Source organism: Salmo trutta, chromosome 13, assembly GCF_901001165.1.
Source record: "Salmo trutta chromosome 13, fSalTru1.1, whole genome shotgun sequence".
NCBI classification, from domain to species: Eukaryota; Metazoa; Chordata; class Actinopteri; order Salmoniformes; family Salmonidae; genus Salmo; species Salmo trutta.
Window position 1 is genome coordinate 73,030,139 of NC_042969.1, and position 24,625 is coordinate 73,054,763.

At 42.3% G+C, this 24,625-nt stretch overlaps 1 protein-coding gene across 1 annotated transcript in view; it reads right to left on the minus strand.

Annotated features, from left to right (window-relative positions):
• Positions 1 to 1,801: 1,801 nt before the first annotated feature.
• nlk2 (nemo-like kinase, type 2) overlaps positions 1,802 to 24,625 on the minus strand; it is a 99,415-nt gene continuing 76,591 nt past the window's right edge. Inside the window, exons 8-11 of the mRNA XM_029773550.1 lie at positions 11,212 to 11,298; positions 9,412 to 9,610; positions 5,365 to 5,458; positions 1,802 to 4,753 (exon numbers count right to left, since the gene is read on the minus strand). Of these exons, the coding sequence (XP_029629410.1) occupies positions 4,699 to 4,753; positions 5,365 to 5,458; positions 9,412 to 9,610; positions 11,212 to 11,298 (435 nt within the window). The 3' untranslated portion in view covers positions 1,802 to 4,698. The remainder of the gene's footprint in view (positions 4,754 to 5,364; positions 5,459 to 9,411; positions 9,611 to 11,211; positions 11,299 to 24,625) is intronic.

Below are 24,625 nucleotides of genomic sequence, written 5' to 3' on the forward strand. Positions count from 1 at the left end.
ACATTAGTCAAATCCATTATCAAATCTTTTTTACAGATTCAAACTTTTAAATTGTCCAATTATTATGTTTATAATGTCCATACTGGAGACGTCATTTGCTCTGGGAATAAAAAGGGGAAAACTTGTCAAGTCGTGCTTGATGTTGTACAGAGCAACACTATGTTTAAATCATCATAACTTTTTACAGGATACAGTTAAAAAAATGTCATTTATTTAACCTTTATTTAACTAGGCAAGTCAGTTAAGAACAAATTCTTATTTACACTGACTGCCTAGCTCAGCCAAACCCTACCTTAACCCGGATGACGCTGGACCAATTGTGCACCACCATTTGGGACTCCAGATCACGGCCGGTTGTGATACAGCCTGGGATCGATCCCTGGTCTGTAGTGATGTCCCTAGCACTGCCTTAGACCACTGCGCCACTCAGGATACAACAGGTGTAGACCTTACAGTGAAATGCCAGGTTATCTCACAACATTAGACCTGTTAATACTCTAATCCATCAAGGTCTCACTGTTATGAATCCAATAACTAGACTACAGATATTGTTGCAATCTCTTTGTCTAAGGGTCCTTGGCCTAATTACATGGTCTGTAACCTGAATGAATGTGTGCATTTTCTGTTGTTTTTGTCAGCATACAGTTTGTGCCTAGGGAGACAGCAACCTTCCAGGGCCAGCTCTGTCTCTCTTGACCTCATGGTCAGCCAGTCCAATCAGATTATTGTTGGTTCAGATGGTGACTAAACATGTACAAAAAGGAAAAATACAAAAAGACATGCCCAAACTAAAGATTCAAAAGCCAAACGAAAGGCTTTATGGCCACTAAACGAACCCAGCAGCCTCACGGCTTGCCAACTGGTACACTGGCTGAAAATCACCCTAATTGGCAGCACCTGATTTGTTTATCCACCATGCTCAACACCTGGATAAGGTTGCTGCTGCCCCCTAGGGGAATGGAGTGTGGAAGTGTATCCTGGACAATTTGTTTGCGTATGTCCTAACACAAACCTTGTACCAACAAGTTTTACATTCCATAACCTCTCCCTCCAACCTCCTGGAAAAAAACTATTTGACCAACTGAAGCTGGTGACCAGTTTGACCATCCTCAAGACCATATCATAGCCTAGAATTAAAACATATCCTACACGTGGATTTATTTGTCCCTTTAAGGAGGGTTCAACATTTGACCTATTATAATTATATTATGCTCTAGTATCCTCCAGACCTATTCAATGAATAAGCAACTATAGCTTCAAACAATGTTCAACATTCTTTATTTTTCTCAAGGAATTGTCTTCATTTACTTCTTCAGACATACAATATCATAGACAATAAGGTGTGTTGAGGTTAGACTTGCACAGAGCACCTATCATATGGACAATCATTGAGATTTTGTCTATATTGATATACACTTGTCCTCAATGGAACATAAAATGGTAAAATCCAATGTGAAAGCAATGTGTGATTTGATTGTATATCAGCGTGATCACAAGTTTTGGAATTGCTTAGACTGTTTAAGCTAATGTCCTCCAGTGGGTGGCAGTAAAACTCATGAAATAATCACAATTTTACATTTTGGTCATTTAGCAGATGCTCTTATCCAAAGCAACTTACAGTAAGTAGTAAGTCGAACCTACAACCTTGGCGTTGCAAGATCAATGCTCTACCAACTGAGCAACACGAGACAACACAATCAACCAGGATGAAATCAGACATTATGTATAATACATGATCTACATAACAGTCTAGGTCTATACTGAAGCAGGAAGAAGAATAACAAGAGCCACAGCACCGACGTTCTTTAAAATGTCACATTTAATGAGTTTCACCACTGTACTTCAAATCTACACTTTTAGAGACCAGACATTTTTCCCAACACACACTTGAGCACATCCGAGGAGTCATTTCTGGTCTCAACTTCACATTGGCTTTAAGGTCCTTGTAAGCAGAGCTTTATAGATATATTTAACGTAAATTGTATTCAAATTACATTACCTCTGAGTATAAACTTCAAATGTCTTATAAAAATGTGTGACAGCACAAGTAGTACCTATCCAAATTTTGCCCAAATATCAGTTGCAGAGTTCAAGTTAGTCTCTCTCAGAGCACCACCATCATCATATTTCTGTCTGCTTTGTTATTATTTGTACATATCTAAAATTAGTATCAGTGGGTTTTTGTACCTAATTTCAACACAAAATCTCTTCACACACAGATATTACACAGGGAGACGGGGAGGGTCATAGCCTATCAAATATATGACTCAACGTCAACTAACAGTCTGGAATCGCTTGGCTATTGATAGGGTCTTTTAATACAATGACATGATGAATCCTACCTCTGGCAAATTTAAAATAGTTTTTCAAAATGAGTAAAAAAGAAAACTAACTGTTTTTATATATAAAAACAGTTAATTTTCTTTTATATATATATAAAAGCTGTAAGGGACATTCAAGTTGTATTTTTAATTCTCCACATGAAATGATACATTTGTGGAGGTAAACAAACCAAGTAATGGAGCTCAAGAGGTAGAGAGCAACATTGTCATTCTTTATATACATATACACACAGTAGTAAAGTGTTTCTCTAAGGTAGAAATAATAATATAATAATAAGAAAGAAGCCTTCTACTTCAATATATCCACAGCTCTGCAGTACACACAAGACACAATTAACATAATTGGTTATGTGTTTTTTCGTTTGTTTTCTGAATCATTTTTGTTTTGGATTATTTATGTCTTCTACATGTTCGTGTACAGGGGAAAACATAAAAAAGACAAAATAAAATATATACATTTATATGCAAGTCTCAAAAATAAAATAAAATGCACAGCCCTAAAAATGTGCAGGCTAATACACCTATACAGCAGTATTGTTTTGAGTTTTCATTTATTTATCTTTATCCTCCATTGTAGATTTTGTTTAAAATCTATTTGTTTTTCACCTATTGACATATCATATTCCATGGATCATGAGAAAGCATGCCATTGAACATTGACTGAAAGAAATAGAAAATAATCATCTAAAAATATATTAAATTGTTTTCTTCTGAGAGGTTATTTTATTGGCGTAGGTGCAGGTGTGTGTGACATGAAACATCGCAATGGGGAGTGAGGCTTAAAGTAGACCTAATATTACTGGGTAAATTATTCATTGATGGGAATATCTATCTCTTTGACACCATTCTTGATAAGGTGACACCCCCTAACCTAAGCAAGTCACTGTAGTAAGTTAAACATATTAATTTGCACGTGACAGGACACACGTATAAGCAACACACACACACCCCACTTGTTAGAACCTTATGGAATAAATCAACATCTTCCAGAAATGGAAGTATCCCGTATCATCAAACATCTATTTTTTTAAATCTTGGTTTCGCTTTCTCTTTAGAATAGTTGAATTATTTTGGTTTGGCTGATCTTCGTATTATTTTTCTTGTCTGTCTTTAACTAGGTATGTATTGACAGAACATGGACATGCAGTGTATAGTATGACTATATATTCAGAAGACATGGCAGGGGAACCAGTGAACGTCTGTATCCCTTACACTCTTAACATGCCTGTTCATATGGTACAGTACGTTTAACAGCAGATTACTTGAATTCGGTCTCTCAGAGCCTCCAGAGAGAAAACGCAATGACCAAGTACCACCCCAACATGGCCTTCTTGTTCCTGTAGCACAAAATCTGTGCCGAATACCACAATGTCAATATGTACCCTAAACTACTTTGTCTCTGTCCCCCGTCATGTTACTGTACTTCTACCCAGAGCGGAGGATCTCTTCAGCTCTCAGTGGCGCTTCCACTAATAGCCTATTCTTTGATGCAACCACATTCCAGGGTTCCCACATTTTACCCAGCTAATACTGACACAGCACCATACTTCCACATGCCCATATTTGGGTTAGTCATGCGAGTGTGTGTGCCGGGTGGGGTGTGAGGGGTTCTCGCCATACGTATGGCAACCAAGTGGCATGCAGAGCACACATCTCTTCACAAATACTGACTTCTAACCCGGGGGACAGCAGGCATAGAACAAACAGCAATAGAGCAGGAAAAACAATTGACAAAACAAACAATGAAACCCTCTGACTAAACTGTTTAACAGTACACCACAAATAAATAAAAAGCATTATCTCTAATTGAACGTTCTGATTTCTGGGCTGGGGTTAACTAGCGTGAGCAGGTAGTGTCTTAAATCCTGTCCTATATATAAAAAGAACACCCTTTCCAGAACGCGTCTCCCTCCTTTAATAAATAAGTGATGACTATGCATGTATGGAAGTGGACGGGAGCTGTGCGCTGCCCTCTGGGACTGCAGGCAGAGACTACGAGGACTCTCTGCAGCATACTGTCTCATCCCTGGCTTCACACACACTTTCAAGCCCACGAGGTTGGCCCTTATACCAGCTCTGCACGATGTTTGTATGCACATGTGTGTGTGCATCCATTTCTGGCTTTGCATCTACAGAGCAGTGTGGGCATACACACATAGCACACTGTAAAAGTCCCTCCATAACCCAGTCAGCAGTGGTTGGTTGGGTTCATTTTAAAACTTCATAGTTAGTATTACAGTACACACACAGTGGACATTGCTAGTCCTAGACTCCAGTGAAATGCTACGCAGGGTGGGGTTTCTTCTTCATGTCCTCAGTAGTCCAGCACGGGGCCGGGGTGTGGCCCAGACAGCAGCTATTCCCACACCAGGGGGGATGGGGGCATCTCAGAAGGCTGGGCCACAGTGGAACTGTCAGGGAGAGACGGGCGAGAGAGAGAAACATTGAGGGAGACGAGTGAAAGAAAGAACAAAAGAGGAGACAGAAATAGATGAGGGGACAGGGAGAGATGGAAAGATATATTCAGTCATTGGCACTGCCTCACCACCACTTTCTGTTTAATGAGCAGCATGCATCTACTGTAGAGGACCTGCAGAAAAAGCTATTAACTATTGCACCAAATCCTTCACAATAACTCTCAGCATGTTGGCTGGCAGGCTGGAGGTAGGAGGAAAACTCACAAATCAGATGTTGTAGGCCGGTAATAACAAACTGCAAGGAGAAAGACTTATTGGTTGCCAGTGAGGAAAGCTGGCCAATGCTATGGACTGTTACTGTTCTCATTGTGACACAGAAGGACACATGTATCAAGGTGTGGCAGGTAGATTATGGTAAGGGAAGGTATGCTGAGGGAAGGTAAGCGGACATGCTCACAGGACCAGGTCAAGTAGGGTCAATGTCATCTAACAAGCTATCAAGTTCCTAAGAAGTGGCTAGCTTTCAAACTACTGTAGTTTAAGTACAAAAATCCAAACAATGAAGAATATTGTGGTATCCACCTGTCAGAGGCCTCTAGTCTTACCTGATAAAGCTTTTGAAAGCGGCTGACTGGGGGTTGATGCAGAGCGGCACTCTGTTCCCCTTCTGCTGTTCCAGGATAAACTGGTGAATGATCTCTGTGGAAGATAGAGACAGAGTCAGACTCAGGGAAATGGACCGAACACATTCTTTACAGTTACACCGACTTTCAAAGTAAGCTTTTTAACCGGGGCTAACTTACTGTGTTATACAGTATTTAGGGCTTGTGTTTTAATTTGGTAAAGATCTATGTTGAATTGTGGATTTTCACTTATAAACACATGGTTTGTACAGTTGAAGTCACAAGTTTACATACACCTTAGCCAAATACATTTAAACTCAGTTTTTCACAATTCCTGACATTTAATCCAAGTAGAACATTTCTCCAAAAAGTACGATCTTTGTCCCCATGTGCAGTTTCAAACCGTAGTCTGGCATTTTCATGGCTGTTTTGGAGCAGTGGCTTCTTCCTTGCTGAGCGGCCTTTCAGGTTATGTTGATATAGGATTTGTTTTACTGTGGATATAGATACTTTGGTACCTTTTTCCTCCAGCATCTTCAAGGTCCTTTGCTGTTGTTCTGTAATTGATTTGCACTTTTCGCACCAAAGTACGTTCATCTCTAGGTGACAGAACACGTCTCCTTTCTGAGCAGTCTGACGGCTGTGTGGTCCCATGGTGTTTATACTTGCGTACTATTGTTTGTACAGATGAACGTGATACCTTCAGGCGTTTGGAAATTGCTCCCAAGGATGAACCAGATTTGTGGAGGTCTACAATTTTTTTTCTGAGGTCTTGGCTGATTTCTTCTGATTTTCCCATGTTGTCAAGCAAAGAGGCACTGAGTTTGAAGGTAGGCCTTGAAATACATCCACAGGTACACCTCCAATTGACTTAAATGATGTCAACTATCCTATCAGAAGCTTCTAAAGCCATGACAATTTTCTGCAAATTTCCAAGGTGTTTAAAGGTACAGTCAACTTAGTGTATGTAAACTTCTGACCCACTGGAATTGTGAAATAATCTGTCTGTAAACAATTGTTGGAAAAATGACTTGTGTCATGCACAAAGTAGATGTCCTAACCGACTTACCAAAACTATATTTTGTTAACAAGAAATTTGTGGAGTGGTTGAAAAACTAGTTTTAATGACACCAACCTAAGTGTATGTAAACTTCTGACTGTATTTTGTGCGGGGCCGGGGAGATTTCTAAATACAACTGTAAAATGGTAGTTGCATTATAATGATCTGATTATTTTGCTCATTGGGGTTCATTAAAACAAGCGTTGTTGTGTAGATACAACTTAGGACGAAGTAAATAGTTGAAATAAGTACCAGAGAGTACAATATCTGAAGTAAAAGTAAAATGCTATTCATTTCTTTTTTTTGTCACAGGCCTACTCCAGGATATCTGGCACCTGCACTAAGGTTTCAGATGTATTGAGCTATGTTTTGTCATTCATCACATTCCTGCAAACTCCAGCCATCTGTCTTTTGCTGCAGAGGAGGAAACATTTCAGTCATTTTTACCAGTTTGAGCATGCACGTTTGTGTGTACAGTACATGTGCACACACCAAAGGCCTCTAAACGCTAGCAACTAAAGTGGTACACTAGAGGCCAGTGCAGCAGTTTGTCAACAGCTTGGAGCTAGCCAGCAGTTAGCCTACCACCAAGCAGAATGGCTAATCTCTCAGTGGAAATAAGGGGCAAGCAGATTGAGGGATGGGGGGGTGGAGAAGAATGGGGGTGGGGAGGAAGAGGAGTAGGAGGGAGGGAAGAGAAGGGGGTGGGGAGGAGGAAGAGAAAATAAGGGAGAGAAGGAGGAGGGAGAAAGAGCAGGTTTATTTCGACCACCCTCCACCAGAGTAAGCCTGCTTTTAGAAGACAACCTCACTAATACCTGCTGACAGAACAGGCCACCACTGATCTGGGTCTCCCCCTATGTAATGATCATGCTGTTTAAACAGCTTCTTGATATGTAAAGTCCATGGAGAACAAGAGCACCTCCTCCCAGCTGCCCACTGCACTGAGGCTAGGTAACACGGTCACCACCGATAAATCCATGATAATCGAACATTTCAATAAGCATTTCCGAAACGGCTGGCCATGCCTTCCTCCTGGCTACTCCAACCCCGGCCAACAGCTCCCCCCCGCAGCTACTTGTCCAAACCTCCCCAGCTTCTCCTTCACCCAAATCCAGATAGCTGATGTTCTGAAAGAGCTGCAAAACCTGGACCCGTACAAATCAGCTGGGCTAGACAATCTGGACCCTATCTCTTTCTAAAACTATCCGCCGCCATTGTTGCAACCCCTATTACCAGCCTGTTCAACCTCTCTTTCGTATCGTCCGAGATCCCTAAAGATTGGAAAGCTGCCGCGGTCATCCCCCTCTTCAAAGGGGGTGACATCCTAGACCCAAACTGTTACAGACCTATTTCCATCCTGCCCTGCCTTTCTAAAGTCTTCGAAAGCCAAGTTAATAAACAGATCACTGATCATTTCGAATCCCACCGTACCTTCTCCGCTATGCAATCCGGTTTCCGAGCCGGTCACGGGTGCACCTCAGCCACGCTCAAGGTACTAACCGATATCATAACCGCCATCGATAAAAGACAGTACTGTGCAGCCGTCTTCATCGACCTGGCCAAGGCTTTCGACTCTGTCAATCACCGTAAAACCAAATGCATGCTTTTCAACCGTTCGCGGCCTGCACCTGCCCACCCGGCTAGCATCACCACCCTGGACGGTTCCGACCTAGAATATGTGGACAACTATAAATACATAGGTGTCTGGTTAGACTGTAAACTCTCCTTCCAGACTCATATTAAACATCTCCAATCCAAAATGAAATCTAGAATAGGATTTCTATTTCGCAACAAAGCCTCCTTCACTCACGCTGCCAAACTTACCCTAGTAAAACTGACTATCCTACCGATCCTTGACTTCGGCGATGTCATCTACAAAATAGCCTCCATTACTCTACTCAGCAAACTGGATGCAGTCTATCACAGTGCCATCTGTTTTGTTACCAAATCACCTTATACCACCCACCACTGCAACCTGTATGCTCTAGTCGGCTGGCCCTCGCTACATATTCGTCGCCAGACCCACTGGCTCCAGGTCACCTATAAGTCTATGCTAGGTAAAACTCTGCCTTATCTCAGCTCACTGGTCATGATAACAACACCCACCCGTAGCACACGTTCCAGCAGGTATATCTCACTGATCATCCCCAAAGCCAACACCTCATTTGGCCGCCTTTCCTTCCAGTTCTCTGCTGCCAATGACTGGAATGAATTGCAAACATTGCTGAAGTCGGAGACTTTTATTTCCCTCACCAACTTTAAACATCAGCCACCTGAGCTGCTAACCGATCGCTGCAGCTGTACATAGTCCATCTGTAAATTGCCCACCCAATCTACCTACCTCATCCCCATACTGTTTTTATTTTATTGCCTTTTCTGCTCTTTTGCACACCAGTATCTCTACTTGCACATCATCATATGCTCATTTATCACTCCAGTGTTAATCTGCTAAATTGTAATTATTTGCTCCTATGACCTATTTATTGCCTACCTCCTCATGCCTTTTGCACACACTGTATATAGACTTTTTTTCCCCTACTGTGTCATTGACTTGTTTATTGTATTATTGGCTTGTTTATTGTTTACTCCCTGTGTAACTCTGTGTTGTCTGTGTCACACTGCTTTGCTTTATCTTGGCCAGGTCGCAGTTGTAAATGAGAACTGGTTCTCAACTAGCCTACCTGGTTAAATAAAGGTGAAATAAAAAAATAAATAAAAAATGTATGCAATGGATGGATGTCCATCTATCACCCATTGAAACTAATTAGCTTTAGCTAAAGCTGCCTCTCTTTGCAAACCCAGTGGAAAAACATAACCCAGCAACATAAAGGGGATAAAAACGGATGAGATAGATAGGCCTAAAACAGAGGATAAAATAGAGGATAAAATGATCAAAACAACAAAACTTGAAAGGGTTAATTCCCATAGTACAACTCTGCCCTCTGCTGGTTGGTCGACAGACTCACCTTTGACCTGTCTGACGGAGGTCAGATTCTTCTCGAAGCCGTCGTCGAACTTGGGGTTGGTGACAGGCTCGAAGTCGCTGGTGTAGACGCGGCCAGAGGAGGTGGTGTAGCAGCACTTACACATACAGGTGTGGTACCTCAGTCGGCCCTCGTCCAGGTAGGGGTGGGCCAGGGCATCCTTTGCTGAGATCCGTTTAGACTGGGGGAGGGCCAAACACACACTGATGTACACAGACTACACACACACTGATGGAATACATACAGGACTATGAAATCCCTCCAAATCAAATGGTCTGTTTGATAAAGCATTTGCTGGCTCTCATAAACAGCAGTCTACTGCACATTCTCTCTCTTTCGAGGACACCCATATTAAAACTGGAATCAAACCAAATCAGCCTCAACTGAATAACCATCAGTCAGCAATATCCCACTTAGATGTGCCAGATTGAAACGAGGGGGGAGAAATACTGCCCTCCGGTCTGGAAAAAGACACCCGAAAAGAAAGGTTGGCTTATTTCCACATTACAGATCTCAATGAGACAACCCTGTATTCAGTAGGCCTCGATAACTCAATGTATTTGGCCACCATCATTACCATATGTCAGATTCCTCCTAATCTGTTAGTGACAGAGCCTCAGAATCATTACAGTGCTCATCTTATTTCCCCAGTCAGTCAGGAGATGCCAAGAAACACCACCGTGTGTGTTCTGTCAACGCTAGCTGCTAGTAGGGTTTCTGCTCACACACACACACACACACACACACTCACACACACACACACTCACACTCACACCATGGATGTAGGACAAGCATGCAACATTGTTTGGTTTTAATCATCTCCTAAGTGCATGAATAAGTAAACGTGTGGGTCGGGGAGAGAAGATGGCATAGTTAATCAACCTCCCTTTGTTGCATAAGACAGTGAATAAGCGTCAACTCGTCAACCTAACTCATGATAGGAGGATGTTGTTGCAGGGCAGTAGGGTCAAGGCAGTGCTCTTTAGGGGTTGGACTTGGAGACATATGCACTGGGGGAACAGTCTTACACCCTAGCTGTTCATCTTTCTGGATTGGCCACTGGCCAGAGGTGAAAGCCTGCCATTGAAGCCAACGTCATTCAATTGAAAGCTGGATTGTTGATTACAGTCAGTGACAGTGGTGTCTTGGGTTACAGTACACTCTCCATGTTCCCTTTGTTCAGGATGTTGAATTCATATTTTTCCAATGTGTAGTGTAGTTGACAGTACAGAAGTGATGCAAAAACTGTCTTCGTACCATAACGTATACTTGTACGTTTTAGGAAAATAAGGTATGTTATTTAGGCAGAAAGCCAAAAAGCTGCTTCCGTCTATAAGCAGGAGCCAAAACTCTTGAGTAGTCTTTTTTACATCTCTAGATATGGTGTCCAATCTGCAGGTCATTTAGCATTTGAACCATTACTTGTAATGAGGATATTATTTTTGTTTAGACAGAAATGGCATCCTATTACTGTGGAGTATAATGATCTGTTTCCCAACAGGCACGCACGCGGCGCACACACTCTCTCTCGTTTACCAAAGCTTGTCGGGACACACAATTGATTCCCATTCAAAATCCAATTTTCCCTAACCCTAACCCCAAAACCTAACCTTAACCCTAAACCTAACTACTAACCCTAACCCCCCTAGAAATAGCCTTTTTCCTTGTGGGGACTAACAAAATGTCCCCAGTTGGTCACATTTCTGTTTGTTTACTATTCTTGCGGAGGCTTCTGGTCCTCACAAGTACAGCTAAACATGACAACACACACACACTACTCACCGGATCGAACACAAGCATCCTGCACAGGAGGTGAACAGCTTCGTGGGTGGCCTGGCTGGAGAGGGTGTACAGGACAGGAAGGGATGGCTGCAGAGACAGGAAATTACATACAGTCAGGCAAATAGTTACACACACCATCAACTTAACCAAATAAAGCTATTTCAATGCTGGCCTTGTTTTTATTACATGCGGATTTTAACAATTGTGAAAACAGCTTGGATGATAATATCATGAACTGTACATTCAACATGAGATTTTTGACATTCAGAAGAAGCATCTACCTGTGAAGGCAGTGTAGATGGTAGTACAGTTTTTGTACAGCAGTCAAGGGCTACTGCATACATATTGCAATGTGGATTCAATTGACTTGCGTCCTACAGTAGATCTTATCTGTGGCATCAAAGCCAGATTTTACAAATCTCTCCTTCACTTCCAATGGTCTTCCACGCTGCCGCAAAAGGGATCTTTTAAATGATAGCACCGCTGTGTGCTTATCTCTAAGAGTAGTTGGGCCCAAAAGTTATTTTTACACTCTAATTATCTTTCCTGCCCCATCTCTCTCTCTCAAACTCAACAAAGTTGATTGAAAAATCCATTGGTAATCACCTGTTTCCCTGTTTAGGTTTTGCAGGTGCAAACCCCAACTGGTGATTCACACTCTCCAGGAGATGACTTTCTGTTACAACACACACACTCTCCAGGAGATGACTTTCTGTTACAACACACACACACTCTCCAGGAGATGACTTTCTGTTACAACACACACACACTCTCCAGGAGATGACTTTCTGTTACAACACACACTCTCCAGGAGATGACTTTCTGTTACAACACACACTTCTCTCTCCAATGTGTTTCAGGAGAGGGGGAGGAGAGGAGGAGGAGAGGGGGAGAGGGGGAGAGGGGGAGGAGGAGAAGATAAGGAGAGGAGAGGGGGAGGAGGAGATAAGGAGAGGAGAAGCAGAGGAGGTGGAGGAGAGGAGAAAGAGAAGGGGAGGAGAGCAGAGGCGAGGGGGAGGAGAGCAAAGGAGAGGGGGAGGAGAGCAGAGGGGGAGCAGAGGAGAGGGAGAGGAAAGGGGGAGGAGAGCAGAGGCGAGGGGGAGGAGAGCAGAGGGGGAGGAGAAGGGGAGGAGAGCAGAGGAGAGTGGGAGCAGAGCAGAGGAGAAAGGGAGGAGAGCAGAGGAGAGAAGAGAGGGAGGTGAGGAGAGGAGAGCAGAGGCTTTTAAAGCTGCATCTTCAGGGCAATGGACATGAAATGTTCACCTTTTTTCCAAGGCTGCATAGTGTGTGTGGTGTGGGTGTATGTGTGCATGCGTGCGAGTGTGTCTATATTCCATTGGGCAGAGTTGATTGCAATGTGTGACAACTCCAGTGATAATTAAAAGTGGACCCAAGTTCTCCGTTACCGGAAGTAGGATTTTCACCTATTAACTCTGTGCTTTGTTTGTGTGTGTTACATCAATGTGTGTGTGTTGCCATGGTGGCAGCGCATTGGGGCATGGTGCTGGGCTGAGAGAGAGAGCGTGGAGGTGCACAGTAGCATTAGTAGGCATTAGTCTGGGATTAGCAGGGGATGCAGTTCTAGACAGATGAAGGGGGAGGAGGGCTGGAGAGAGAGGGAGGTGAGGCTGGACTGGACCCCTGTCCCACTCCTTGTCCCGGCCCCATGATGCCACCCGGGGCACCACAAAATTAAACAAACAATGACTCAGGAAAAGACTCTGAAACAGCCATGGTGCTGTTTCAGACTAGACATCACTCAGAAACTCACACTGTGGCAAACACTGTGAAGGAAGAGACTGTCTGAGAGGAAATTAAGGCTCTTTTTAAAGACAACATAGAGATATAGATGCATCTATCTACTTACATGATACACTACATGAACAAAAGTATGCGGACACCTGCATGTCGAACAGTAAGCCAGCGTTCCCTTTCTGACTTATGAGAAGAGAGAGAAAGAGGCTCCAGGTTGGTTTAGCTCTGCTCTCTTCTAGGCTTAGCACTAGGGACTTTACTCAGCTTAACACAGATGAGCTTCCTGTGTGGTGAAACCCATGTGACCCCTACCCCTCCTGCATTCCATCTTCTCCTCAACCCCCTAACACACAAACACACACTATGCCCAAAGACAGTACAGTATGAAGACACACTACCGGTCAAAAGTTTTAGAACACCTACTTACTCAAGGGTTTTTCTTTACTTTTACAATTTTTTACATCGTAGTATAATATTAAAGACATAAAAACTATGAAATAACACATATGGAATCATGTAGTAACCAAAAAAGTGTTAAACAAATCAAAATATATTTTATACTCTTTATAAATCTTCTTAGGGCTAGGGTCTATTTTCCTGAATTTCCGTCTGACAGACGTGCCCAAAGTAAACTGCCTGTTACTCAGGCCCAGAAGCCAGGATATGCATATAATTGGTAGCATTGGATAGAAAACACTGACGTCTGTAGAAATGTTGAAATAATGTATGAGACTATAGCACAATTGATATGGTAGGCGGAAATCCAAAGAAAAACAAACCAGAATATATCATTTTTTTTAGGTCCCAGGCTCGTATAATGGAAAGCTATGGGTCCTATGCAATTCTAGCTTCCAGATTGCAATTCCTATGGCTTCCACTAGATGTCAACAGTCTTTGTTCCAGGTTTCAGGCTTGTTTCTTCCAAAACGAGTAAGAATTTGGAGGTTTTATACAAAGAGTCTCAGTGGAAAATCTGTTTGTTCGCACGCGACAAAGAGGACGTGCGCCTGCTAATCTTACATTTCTATTGAACATACTTCTTTCCATATGAAATATTATAGTTTATTTACATTTTAGGGTACCTGAGGATTAAATAGAAACGTCGTTGGACTTGTTTGAACAAAGTTTAGCTGTAGCTTTTTGGATTCCTTTGTCTGCATGTTGTCTGCATGAAATCGATGGCGCCAACTAAACTGACATTTTGGGATATAAAGAAGGATTTTATCTAACAAAATGACCACTCATGTTGTAGCTGGGACCCTAGGGATTGCAAACAGAGGAAGATTTTCAGAAGTAAGTGATTTATTTAATCGCTATTTGTGATTATGAAGCCTGTGCTGGTTGAAAAATGTTGATGTGGGGCGCCGTCCTCAAACAATCGCATGGTATGCTTTCACTGTAAAGCTATTTGAAATCGGACAATGCAGTTAGATTAACAAGAATTGAAGCTTTTAACCGATATAAGATACTTGTATGTTCATAAATGTTTAATATTACAATTATTTATTTGAATTGCGCACCCTCCAATTTCCCGCTGACGGGACACCTAGCCCTATTAAATAGCCCTACCCTTTGCCTTGATGACAGCTTTGCACACTCTTGGTATTTTCTCAACCAGCTTCATGAGGTAGTCACCTGGAATGCATTTCAATTAACAGGTGTGCCTTGTTAAAAGTAAATTTGTGTAATTTCTTTCCTTCTTAATGCGTTTGAGCCAATCAGTTGTGTTGTGACAATGTAGGGGGTATACAGAAGATAGCCCTATTTGGTAAAAGATCAAGTCCATATTATGGCAAGAACAGCTCAAATAAGGAAAGAGAAACAACAGTCCATCATTACTTTAACACATGAAGATCAGTCAATATGGAAAATTTCAAGAACTTTGAAAGGACCCACTTGCTTGCATAGGACCCACTTGCTTGGGCCAAGAAACACGAGCAATGGACATTAGACTGGTGGAAATCTGTCCTTTGGTCTCTAGTCCAAATTAGAGATTTTTGGTGTGGGTGAACGGATGATCTCTGCATGTGTATTTCTCACCGTAAAGCATGGAGGAGGAGGTGTTATGTTGTGGGGGTGCTTTGCTGGTGACACTGTCTGTGATTTATTTAGAATTCAAGGCACACTTAACCAACATGACTACCACAGCATTCTGCAGCGATACACCATCCCATCTGGTTTGGGCTTCGTGGGACTATCATTTGTTTTTCAACAGGACAATGACCCAATACACCTCCAGGCTGTGTATGTGCTATTTTACATCAGGGGCAGCCAGGGCAAGCTGCCTGCCTCTGCCACACCCTCCCCTCAAACATTGTCCTCTCGCTCTGCCCCCATCCCTCAGCCCTCAGCCCAGAGCACGACAAACAAGTTGTACATCGCTCTGCCATACAACAACAAAGCCTTCCCAGGCTACAGCAGGGCACTGTGAAAGGAAGAGTTGCACCTGGGGATGTATGGTGGTGTGGACAAGTGGATGTGATTCCACTGTTTACTCATGCAAACCTGCTGCTAACGCTAGCTAGCTAGCCTCCTGGAGCTAAGAGATGAGACTGGTGAAAAATGGGATGGGCCAATAAAGATGTAGGTAATTACTTGAACAAACAGCCAGAGACTAGGGTTCAACCAGTGTGTCAACGCCATATCAGACTGTTCTGTACAAAGATCTGGAGAAAGGGGAAGGCGGGTTTATTTGGATTGTGTGTGTGTTGTGTGTGCTCCAGCAGCAGAGTGTAGTGTGTGAGTAGCAGCCTCTGGTAACTTCTCTACCCAGACGGACAGCTCAGGTAACAGCAGACTGGCAGTGAGGCTTCCTGTTTCAGCAGAAAACCCTGCACTTTGCTTTGCCGTGGTTTGAGGGTAGAGCAGAGTGGTTGGGGGGTGTGCGTGCATGTTTGCATGGGAGAGAGCGAAAGACAGGGAGTGACACATACACAGTGTGTGTGCGCGTGCGTGAGTGTGGCGAGGGTGTGCTTAGCAGCTTTCAAGACCTTCTCTGATATCTAAACTCATTTGGGATGGGGTATTGACCTGTCTAAGCCTCCATAGCAGGGTGGGTGAGGGCTAGCAACCTGATGTGTTCTATTTTCCCCTATACATCTCATATGACTGGACCAGTTATTGCAGTCCTTTTCTGGATGGCTCAGGGTGCATCCCAAGACTCTAAAGTGGTGTCCTCTTCTCGTCTCCTCTCTCCGTCATCTACAGCTTGCTCTGAAAACAGAGTAGGGGTGAAGTGATATGGTGGATGACGACCTGGAATTTGCGCTTGCCTGTCTTGTTCTCTAACACCAGTACAGATGAAAGAAAGCTGTTGAGGAGAGGAAGCTCCATTAGAGTAGTGAGAAGAAGAGGAGAGGAATCTACATTAGGTTAGTGAGAAGGAGAGGAATCTACATTAGGTTAGTGAGAAGGAGAGGAATCTACATTAGGTTAGTGAGAAGGAGAGGAATCTACATTAGGTTAGTGAGAAGGAGAGGAGAGGAATCTACATTAGGTTAGTGAGAAGGAGAGGAGAGGAATCTACATTAGGTTAGTGAGAAGGAGAGGAATCTACATTAGGTTAGTGAGAAGGAAAGGAATCTACATTAGGTTAGTGAGAAGGAAAGGAATCTACATTAGGTTAGTGAGAAGGAGAGGAATCTACATTAGGTTAGTGAGAAGGAGAGGAATCTACATTAGGTTAGTGAGAAGGAGAGGAATCTACATTAGGTTAGTGAGAAGGAGAGGAATCTACATTAGGTTAGTGAGAAGGAGAGGAATCTACATTAGGTTAGTGAGAAGGAGAGGAATCTACATTAGGTTAGTGAGAAGGAGAGGAATCTACATTAGGTTAGTGAGAAGGAGAGGAATCTACATTAGGTTAGTGAGAAGGAGAGGAATCTACATTAGGTTAGTGAGAAGGAGAGGAATCTACATTAGGTTAGTGAGAAGGAGAGGAATCTACATTAGGTTAGTGAGAAGGAGAGGAGAGGAATCTACATTAGGTTAGTGAGAAGGAGAGGAATCTACATTAGGTTAGTGAGAAGGAGAGGAATCTACATTAGGTTAGTGAGAAGGAGAGGAATCTACATTAGGTTAGTGAGAAGGAGAGGAATCTACATTAGGTTAGTGAGAAGGAGAGGAATCTACATTAGGTTAGTGAGAAGGAGAGGAATCTACATTAGGTTAGTGAGAAGGAGAGGAATCTACATTAGGTTAGTGAGAAGGAGAGGAATCTACATTAGGTTAGTGAGAAGAGAGGATCTAGGTTAGTGAGAAGAGAGGAGGTATCTACATTAGGTTAGTGAGAAGGAGAGGAGAGGTATCTACATTAGGTTAGTGAGAAGGAGAGGAGAGGAATCTACATTAGGTTAGTGAGAAGGAGAGGAATCTACATTAGGTTAGTGAGAAGGAGAGGAATCTACATTAGGTTAGTGAGAAGGAGAGGAATCTACATTAGGTTAGTGAGAAGGAGAGGAATCTACATTAGGTTAGTGAGAAGGAGAGGAGAGGAATCTACATTAGGTTAGTGAGAAGGAGAGGAATTTACATTAGATTAGTGAGAAGGAGAGGAATCTACGTTAGGTTAGTGAGAAGGAGAGGAGAGGAATCTACGTTAGGTTAGTGAGAAGGAGAGGAGAGGAATCTACATTAGGTTAGTGAGAAGGAGAGGAATCTACATTAGGTTAGTGAGAAGGAGAGGAATCTACATTAGGTTAGTGAGAAGGAGAGGCATCTACATTAGGTTAGTGAGAAGGAGAGGAATCTACATTAGGTTAGTGAGAAGGAGAGGAATCTACATTAGGTTAGTGAGAAGGAGAGGTATCTACATTAGGTTAGTGAGAAGGAGAGGAATCTACATTAGGTTAGTGAGAAGGAGAGAAATCTACATTAGGTTAGTGAGAAGGAGAGGAATCTACATTAGGTTAGTGAGAAGGAGAGGAGAGGGATCTACATTAGGTTAGTGAGAAGGAGAGGCATCTACATTAGGTTAGTGAGAAGGAGAGGAATCTACATTAGGTTAGTGAGAAGGAGAGGAATCTACATTAGGTTAGTGAGAAGGAGAGGAATCTACATTAGGTTAGTGAGAAGAAGAGGAATCTACATTAGGTTAGTGAGAAGGAGAGGAATCTACATTAGGTTAGTGAGAAGGAGAGGAGAGGAATCTACATTAGGTTAGTGAGAAGGAGAGGAATTTACATTAGATTAGTGAGAAGGAGAGGAGAGGAATCCACATTAGGTTAGTGAGAAGGAGAGGAATCTAAATTAGATTAGTGAGAAGGAGAGGAATCTACGTTAGGTTAGTGAGAAGGAGAGGAGAGGAATCTACGTTAGGTTAGTGAGAAGGAGAGGAGAGGAATCTACGTTAGGTTAGTGAGAAGGAGAGGAGAGGAATATACATTAGGTTAGTGAGAAGGAGAGGAGAGGTATCTACATTAGGTTAGTGAGAAGGAGAGGAGAGGTATCTACATTAGGTTAGTGAGAAGGAGAGGAATCTACATTAGGTTAGTGAGAAGGAGAGGAGAGGAATCTACATTAGATTAGTGAGAAGGAGAGGTATCTACATTAGGTTAGTGAGAAGGAGAGGAATCTGCATTAGGTTAGTGAGAAGGAGAGGAATCTACATTAGGTTAGTGAGAAGAAGAGGAGAGGAATCTACATTAGGTTAGTGAGAAGGAGAGGAATCTGCATTAGGTTAGTGAGAAGGAGAGGAATCTACATTAGGTTAGTGAGAAGGAGAGGAATCTACATTAGGTTAGTGAGAAAGAGAGGAGAGGAATCTACATTAGGTTAGTGAGAAGGAGAGGAGAGGAATCTACATTAGGTTAGTGAGAAGGAGAGGAATCTACATTAGGTTAGTGAGAAGGAGAGGAATCTACATTAGGTTAGTGAGAAGGAGAGGAATCTACATTAGGTTAGTGAGAAGGAGAGGAATCTACATTAGGTTAGTGAGAAAGAGAGGAGAGGAATCTACATTAGGTTAGTGAGAAGGAGAGGAATCTACATTAGGTTAGTGAGAAGGAGAGGAATCTGCATTAGGTTAGTGAGAAGGAGAGGAATCTGCATTAGGTTAGTGAGAAGGAGAGGAATCTACATTAGGTTAGTGAGAAAGAGAGGAGAGGAATCTACATTAGGTTAGTGAGAAGGAGAGGAATCTACATTAGGTTAGTGAGAAGGAGAGGAGAGGAATCTACATTAGGTTAGTGAGAAGGAGAGGAGAGGTATCTACATTAGGTTAGTGAGAAGGAGAGGAGAGGTATCTACATTAGGTTAGTGAGAAGGAGAGGAGAGGAATCTGCATTAGGTTAGTGAGAAGGAGAGGAATCTGCATTAGGTTAGTGAGAAGGAGAGGAATCTACATTAGGTTAGTGAGAAAGAGAGGAGAGGAATCTACATTAGGTTAGTGAGAAGGAGAGGAATCTACATTAGGTTAGTGAGAAGGAGAGGAGAGGAATCTACATTAGGTTAGTGAGAAGGAGAGGAGAGGTATCTACATTAGGTTAGTGAGAAGGAGAGGAGAGGAATCTACATTAGGTTAGTGAGAAGGAGAGGAGAGGTATCTACATTAGGTTAGTGAGAAGGAGAGGAGAGGTATCTACATTAGGTTAGTGAGAAGGAGAGGAGAGGAATCTGCATTAGGTTAGTGAGAAGGAGAGGAATCTGCATTAGGTTAGTGAGAAGGAGAGGAATCTACATTAGGTTAGTGAGAAAGAGAGGAGAGGAATCTACATTAGGTTAGTGAGAAGGAGAGGAATCTACATTAGGTTAGTGAGAAGGAGAGGAGAGGAATCTACATTAGGTTAGTGAGAAGGAGAGGAGAGGTATCTACATTAGGTTAGTGAGAAGGAGAGGAGAGGAATCTACATTAGGTTAGTGAGAAGGAGAGGAATCTACATTAGGTTAGTGAGAAGGAGAGGAATCTACATTAGGTTAGTGAGAAGGAGAGGAATCTACATTAGGTTAGTGAGAAGGAGAGGAATCTACATTAGGTTAGTGAGAAGGAGAGGAATCTACATTAGGTTAGTGAGAAGGAGAGGAGAGGAATCTACATTAGGTTAGTGAGAAGGAGAGGCATCTACATTAGGTTAGTGAGAAGGAGAGGAGAGGAATCTACATTAGGTTAGTGAGAAGGAGAGGAGAGGAATCTACATTAGGTTAGTGAGAAGGAGAGGAGAGGTATCTACATTAGGTTAGTGAGAAGGAGAGGAATCTACATTAGGTTAGTGAGAAGGAGAGAAATCTACATTAGGTTAGTGAGAAGGAGAGAAATCTACATTAGGTTAGTGAGAAGGAGAGGAATCTACATTAGGTTAGTGAGAAGGAGAGGAGAGGAATCTACATTAGGTTAGTGAGAAGGAGAGGCATCTACATTAGGTTAGTGAGAAGGAGAGGAATCTACATTAGATTAGTGAGAAGGAGAGGAATCTACGTTAGGTTAGTGAGAAGGAGAGGAGAGGAATCTACGTTAGGTTAGTGAGAAGGAGAGGAGAGGAATCTACATTAGGTTAGTGAGAAGGAGAGGAGAGGTATCTACATTAGGTTAGTGAGAAGGAGAGGAGAGGCATCTACATTAGGTTAGTGAGAAGGAGAGGAGAGGTATCTACATTAGGTTAGTGAGAAGGAGAGGAGAGGAATCTACATTAGGTTAATGAGAAGGAGAGGAATCTACATTAGGTTAGTGAGAAGGAGAGGAGAGGAATCTACATTAGGTTAGTGAGAAGGAGAGGAATCTACATTAGGTTAGTGAGAAGGAGAGGAGAGGAATCTACATTAGGTTAGTGAGAAGGAGAGGTATCTACATTAGGTTAGTGAGAAGGAGAGGAATTTACATTAGGTTAGTGAGAAGGAGAGGAATCTACATTAGGTTAGTGAGAAGGAGAGGAGAGGAATCTACATTAGGTTAGTGAGAAGGAGAGGAGAGGAATCTACATTAGATTAGTGAGAAGGAGAGGAATCTACATTAGATTAGTGAGAAGGAGAGGAATCTACATTAGGTTAGTGAGAAGGAGAGGAATCTACATTAGGTTAGTGAGAAGGAGAGGAATCTACATTAGGTTAGTGAGAAGGAGAGGAATCTACATTAGGTTAGTGAGAAGGAGAGGAGAGGAATCTACATTAGGTTAGTGAGAAGGAGAGGAATCTACATTAAGTTAGTGAGAAGGAGAGGAATCTACATTAGGTTAGTGAGAAGGAGAGGTATCTACATTAGGTTAGTGAGAAGGAGAGGAATCTACATTAGGTTAGTTCTAAATTAGGTTAGTGAGAAGGAAAGGAATCTACATTAGATTAGTGAGAAGGAGAGGAATCTACATTAGGTTAGTGAGAAGGAGAGGAATCTACATTAGGTTAGTGAGAAGGAGAGGAATCTACATTAGATTAGTGAGAAGGAGAGGAATCTACATTAGGTTAGTGAGAAGGAGAGGAGAGGTATCTACATTAGGTTAGTGAGAAGGAGAGGAATCTACATTAGGTTAGTGAGAAGGAGAGGAATCTACATTAGATTAGTGAGAAGGAGAGGAATCTACATTAGGTTAGTGAGAAGGAGAGGAATCTACATTAGGTTAGTGAGAAGGAGAGGAATCTACATTAGGTTAGTGAGAAGGAAAGGAATCTACATTAGGTTAGTGAGAAGGAAAGGAATCTACAGTAGGTTAGTGAGAAGGAGAGGAATCTACATTAGGTTAGTGAGAAGGAGAGGAATCTACATTAGGTTAGTGAGAAGGAGAGGAATCTACATTAGGTTAGTGAGAAGGAGAGGAATCTACATTAGGTTAGTGAGAAGGAGAGGCATCTACATTAGGTTAGTGAGAAGGAGAGGAATCTACATTAGGTTAGTGAGAAGGAGAGGAGAGGAATCTACATTAGGTTAGTGAGAAGGAGAGGAGAGGTATCTACATTAGGTTAGTGAGAAGGAGAGGAATCTACATTAGGTTAGTGAGAAGGAGAGGAGAGGTATCTAAATTAGGTTAGTGAGAAGGAGAGGAATCTACATTAGGTTAGTGAGAAGGAGAGAAATCTACATTAGGTTAGTGAGAAGGAGAGGAATCTACATTAGGTTAGTGAGAAGGAGAGGAGAGGTATCTACATTAGGTTAGTGAGAAGGAGAGGAGAGGAATCTACATTAGGTTAGTGAGAAGGAGAGGAGAGGTATCTACATTAGGTTAGTGCGAAGGAGAGGAATCTACATTAGGTTAGTGAGAAGGAGAGGAGAGGTATCTACATTAGGTTAGTGAGAAGGAGAGGAGAGGAATCTACATTAGGTTAGTGAGAAGGAGAGGAATCTACATTAGGTTAGTGAGAAGGAGAGGAGAGGAATCTACATTAGGTTAGTGAGAAGGAGAGGAATCTACATTAGGTTAGTGAGAAGGAGAGGAGAGGAATCTACATTAGGTTAGTGAGAAGGAGAGGTATCTACATTAGGTTAGTGAGAAGGAGAGGAATCTACATTAGGTTAGTGAGAAGGAGAGGAATCTACATTAGGTTAGTGAGAAGGAGAGGAGAGGAATCTACATTAGGTTAGTGAGAAGGAGAGGAGAGGAATCTACATTAGATTAGTGAGAAGGAGAGGAATCTACATTAGGTTAGTGAGAAGGAGAGGAATCTACATTAGGTTAGTGAGAAAGAGAGGAGAGGAATCTACATTAGGTTAGTGAGAAGGAGAGGAATCTACATTAGGTTAGTGAGAAGGAGAGGAATCTGCATTAGGTTAGTGAGAAGGAGAGGAATCTGCATTAGGTTAGTGAGAAGGAGAGGAATCTACATTAGGTTAGTGAGAAAGAGAGGAGAGGAATCTACATTAGGTTAGTGAGAAGGAGAGGAATCTACATTAGGTTAGTGAGAAGGAGAGGAGAGGAATCTACATTAGGTTAGTGAGAAGGAGAGGAGAGGTATCTACATTAGGTTAGTGAGAAGGAGAGGAGAGGTATCTACATTAGGTTAGTGAGAAGGAGAGGAGAGGAATCTGCATTAGGTTAGTGAGAAGGAGAGGAATCTGCATTAGGTTAGTGAGAAGGAGAGGAATCTACATTAGGTTAGTGAGAAAGAGAGGAGAGGAATCTACATTAGGTTAGTGAGAAGGAGAGGAATCTACATTAGGTTAGTGAGAAGGAGAGGAGAGGAATCTACATTAGGTTAGTGAGAAGGAGAGGAGAGGTATCTACATTAGGTTAGTGAGAAGGAGAGGAGAGGAATCTACATTAGGTTAGTGAGAAGGAGAGGAGAGGTATCTACATTAGGTTAGTGAGAAGGAGAGGAGAGGTATCTACATTAGGTTAGTGAGAAGGAGAGGAGAGGAATCTGCATTAGGTTAGTGAGAAGGAGAGGAATCTGCATTAGGTTAGTGAGAAGGAGAGGAATCTACATTAGGTTAGTGAGAAAGAGAGGAGAGGAATCTACATTAGGTTAGTGAGAAGGAGAGGAATCTACATTAGGTTAGTGAGAAGGAGAGGAGAGGAATCTACATTAGGTTAGTGAGAAGGAGAGGAGAGGTATCTACATTAGGTTAGTGAGAAGGAGAGGAGAGGAATCTACATTAGGTTAGTGAGAAGGAGAGGAATCTACATTAGGTTAGTGAGAAGGAGAGGAATCTACATTAGGTTAGTGAGAAGGAGAGGAATCTACATTAGGTTAGTGAGAAGGAGAGAAATCTACATTAGGTTAGTGAGAAGGAGAGGAATGTACATTAGGTTAGTGAGAAGGAGAGGAGAGGAATCTACATTAGGTTAGTGAGAAGGAGAGGCATCTACATTAGGTTAGTGAGAAGGAGAGGAGAGGAATCTACATTAGGTTAGTGAGAAGGAGAGGAGAGGAATCTACATTAGGTTAGTGAGAAGGAGAGGAGAGGTATCTACATTAGGTTAGTGAGAAGGAGAGGAATCTACATTAGGTTAGTGAGAAGGAGAGAAATCTACATTAGGTTAGTGAGAAGGAGAGGAATCTACATTAGGTTAGTGAGAAGGAGAGGAGAGGAATCTACATTAGGTTAGTGAGAAGGAGAGGCATCTACATTAGGTTAGTGAGAAGGAGAGGAATCTACATTAGATTAGTGAGAAGGAGAGGAATCTACGTTAGGTTAGTGAGAAGGAGAGGAGAGGAATCTACGTTAGGTTAGTGAGAAGGAGAGGAGAGGAATCTACATTAGGTTAGTGAGAAGGAGAGGAGAGGTATCTACATTAGGTTAGTGAGAAGGAGAGGAGAGGAATCTACATTAGGTTAGTGAGAAGGAGAGGAGAGGTATCTACATTAGGTTAGTGAGAAGGAGAGGAGAGGAATCTACATTAGGTTAATGAGAAGGCGAGGAATCTACATTAGGTTAGTGAGAAGGAGAGGAGAGGAATCTACATTAGGTTAGTGAGAAGGAGAGGAATCTACATTAGGTTAGTGAGAAGGAGAGGAGAGGAATCTACATTAGGTTAGTGAGAAGGAGAGGTATCTACATTAGGTTAGTGAGAAGGAGAGGAATCTACATTAGGTTAGTGAGAAGGAGAGGAATCTACATTAGGTTAGTGAGAAGGAGAGGAGAGGAATCTACATTAGGTTAGTGAGAAGGAGAGGAGAGGAATCTACATTAGATTAGTGAGAAGGAGAGGAATCTACATTAGATTAGTGAGAAGGAGAGGAATCTACATTAGGTTAGTGAGAAGGAGAGGAATCTACATTAGGTTAGTGAGAAGGAGAG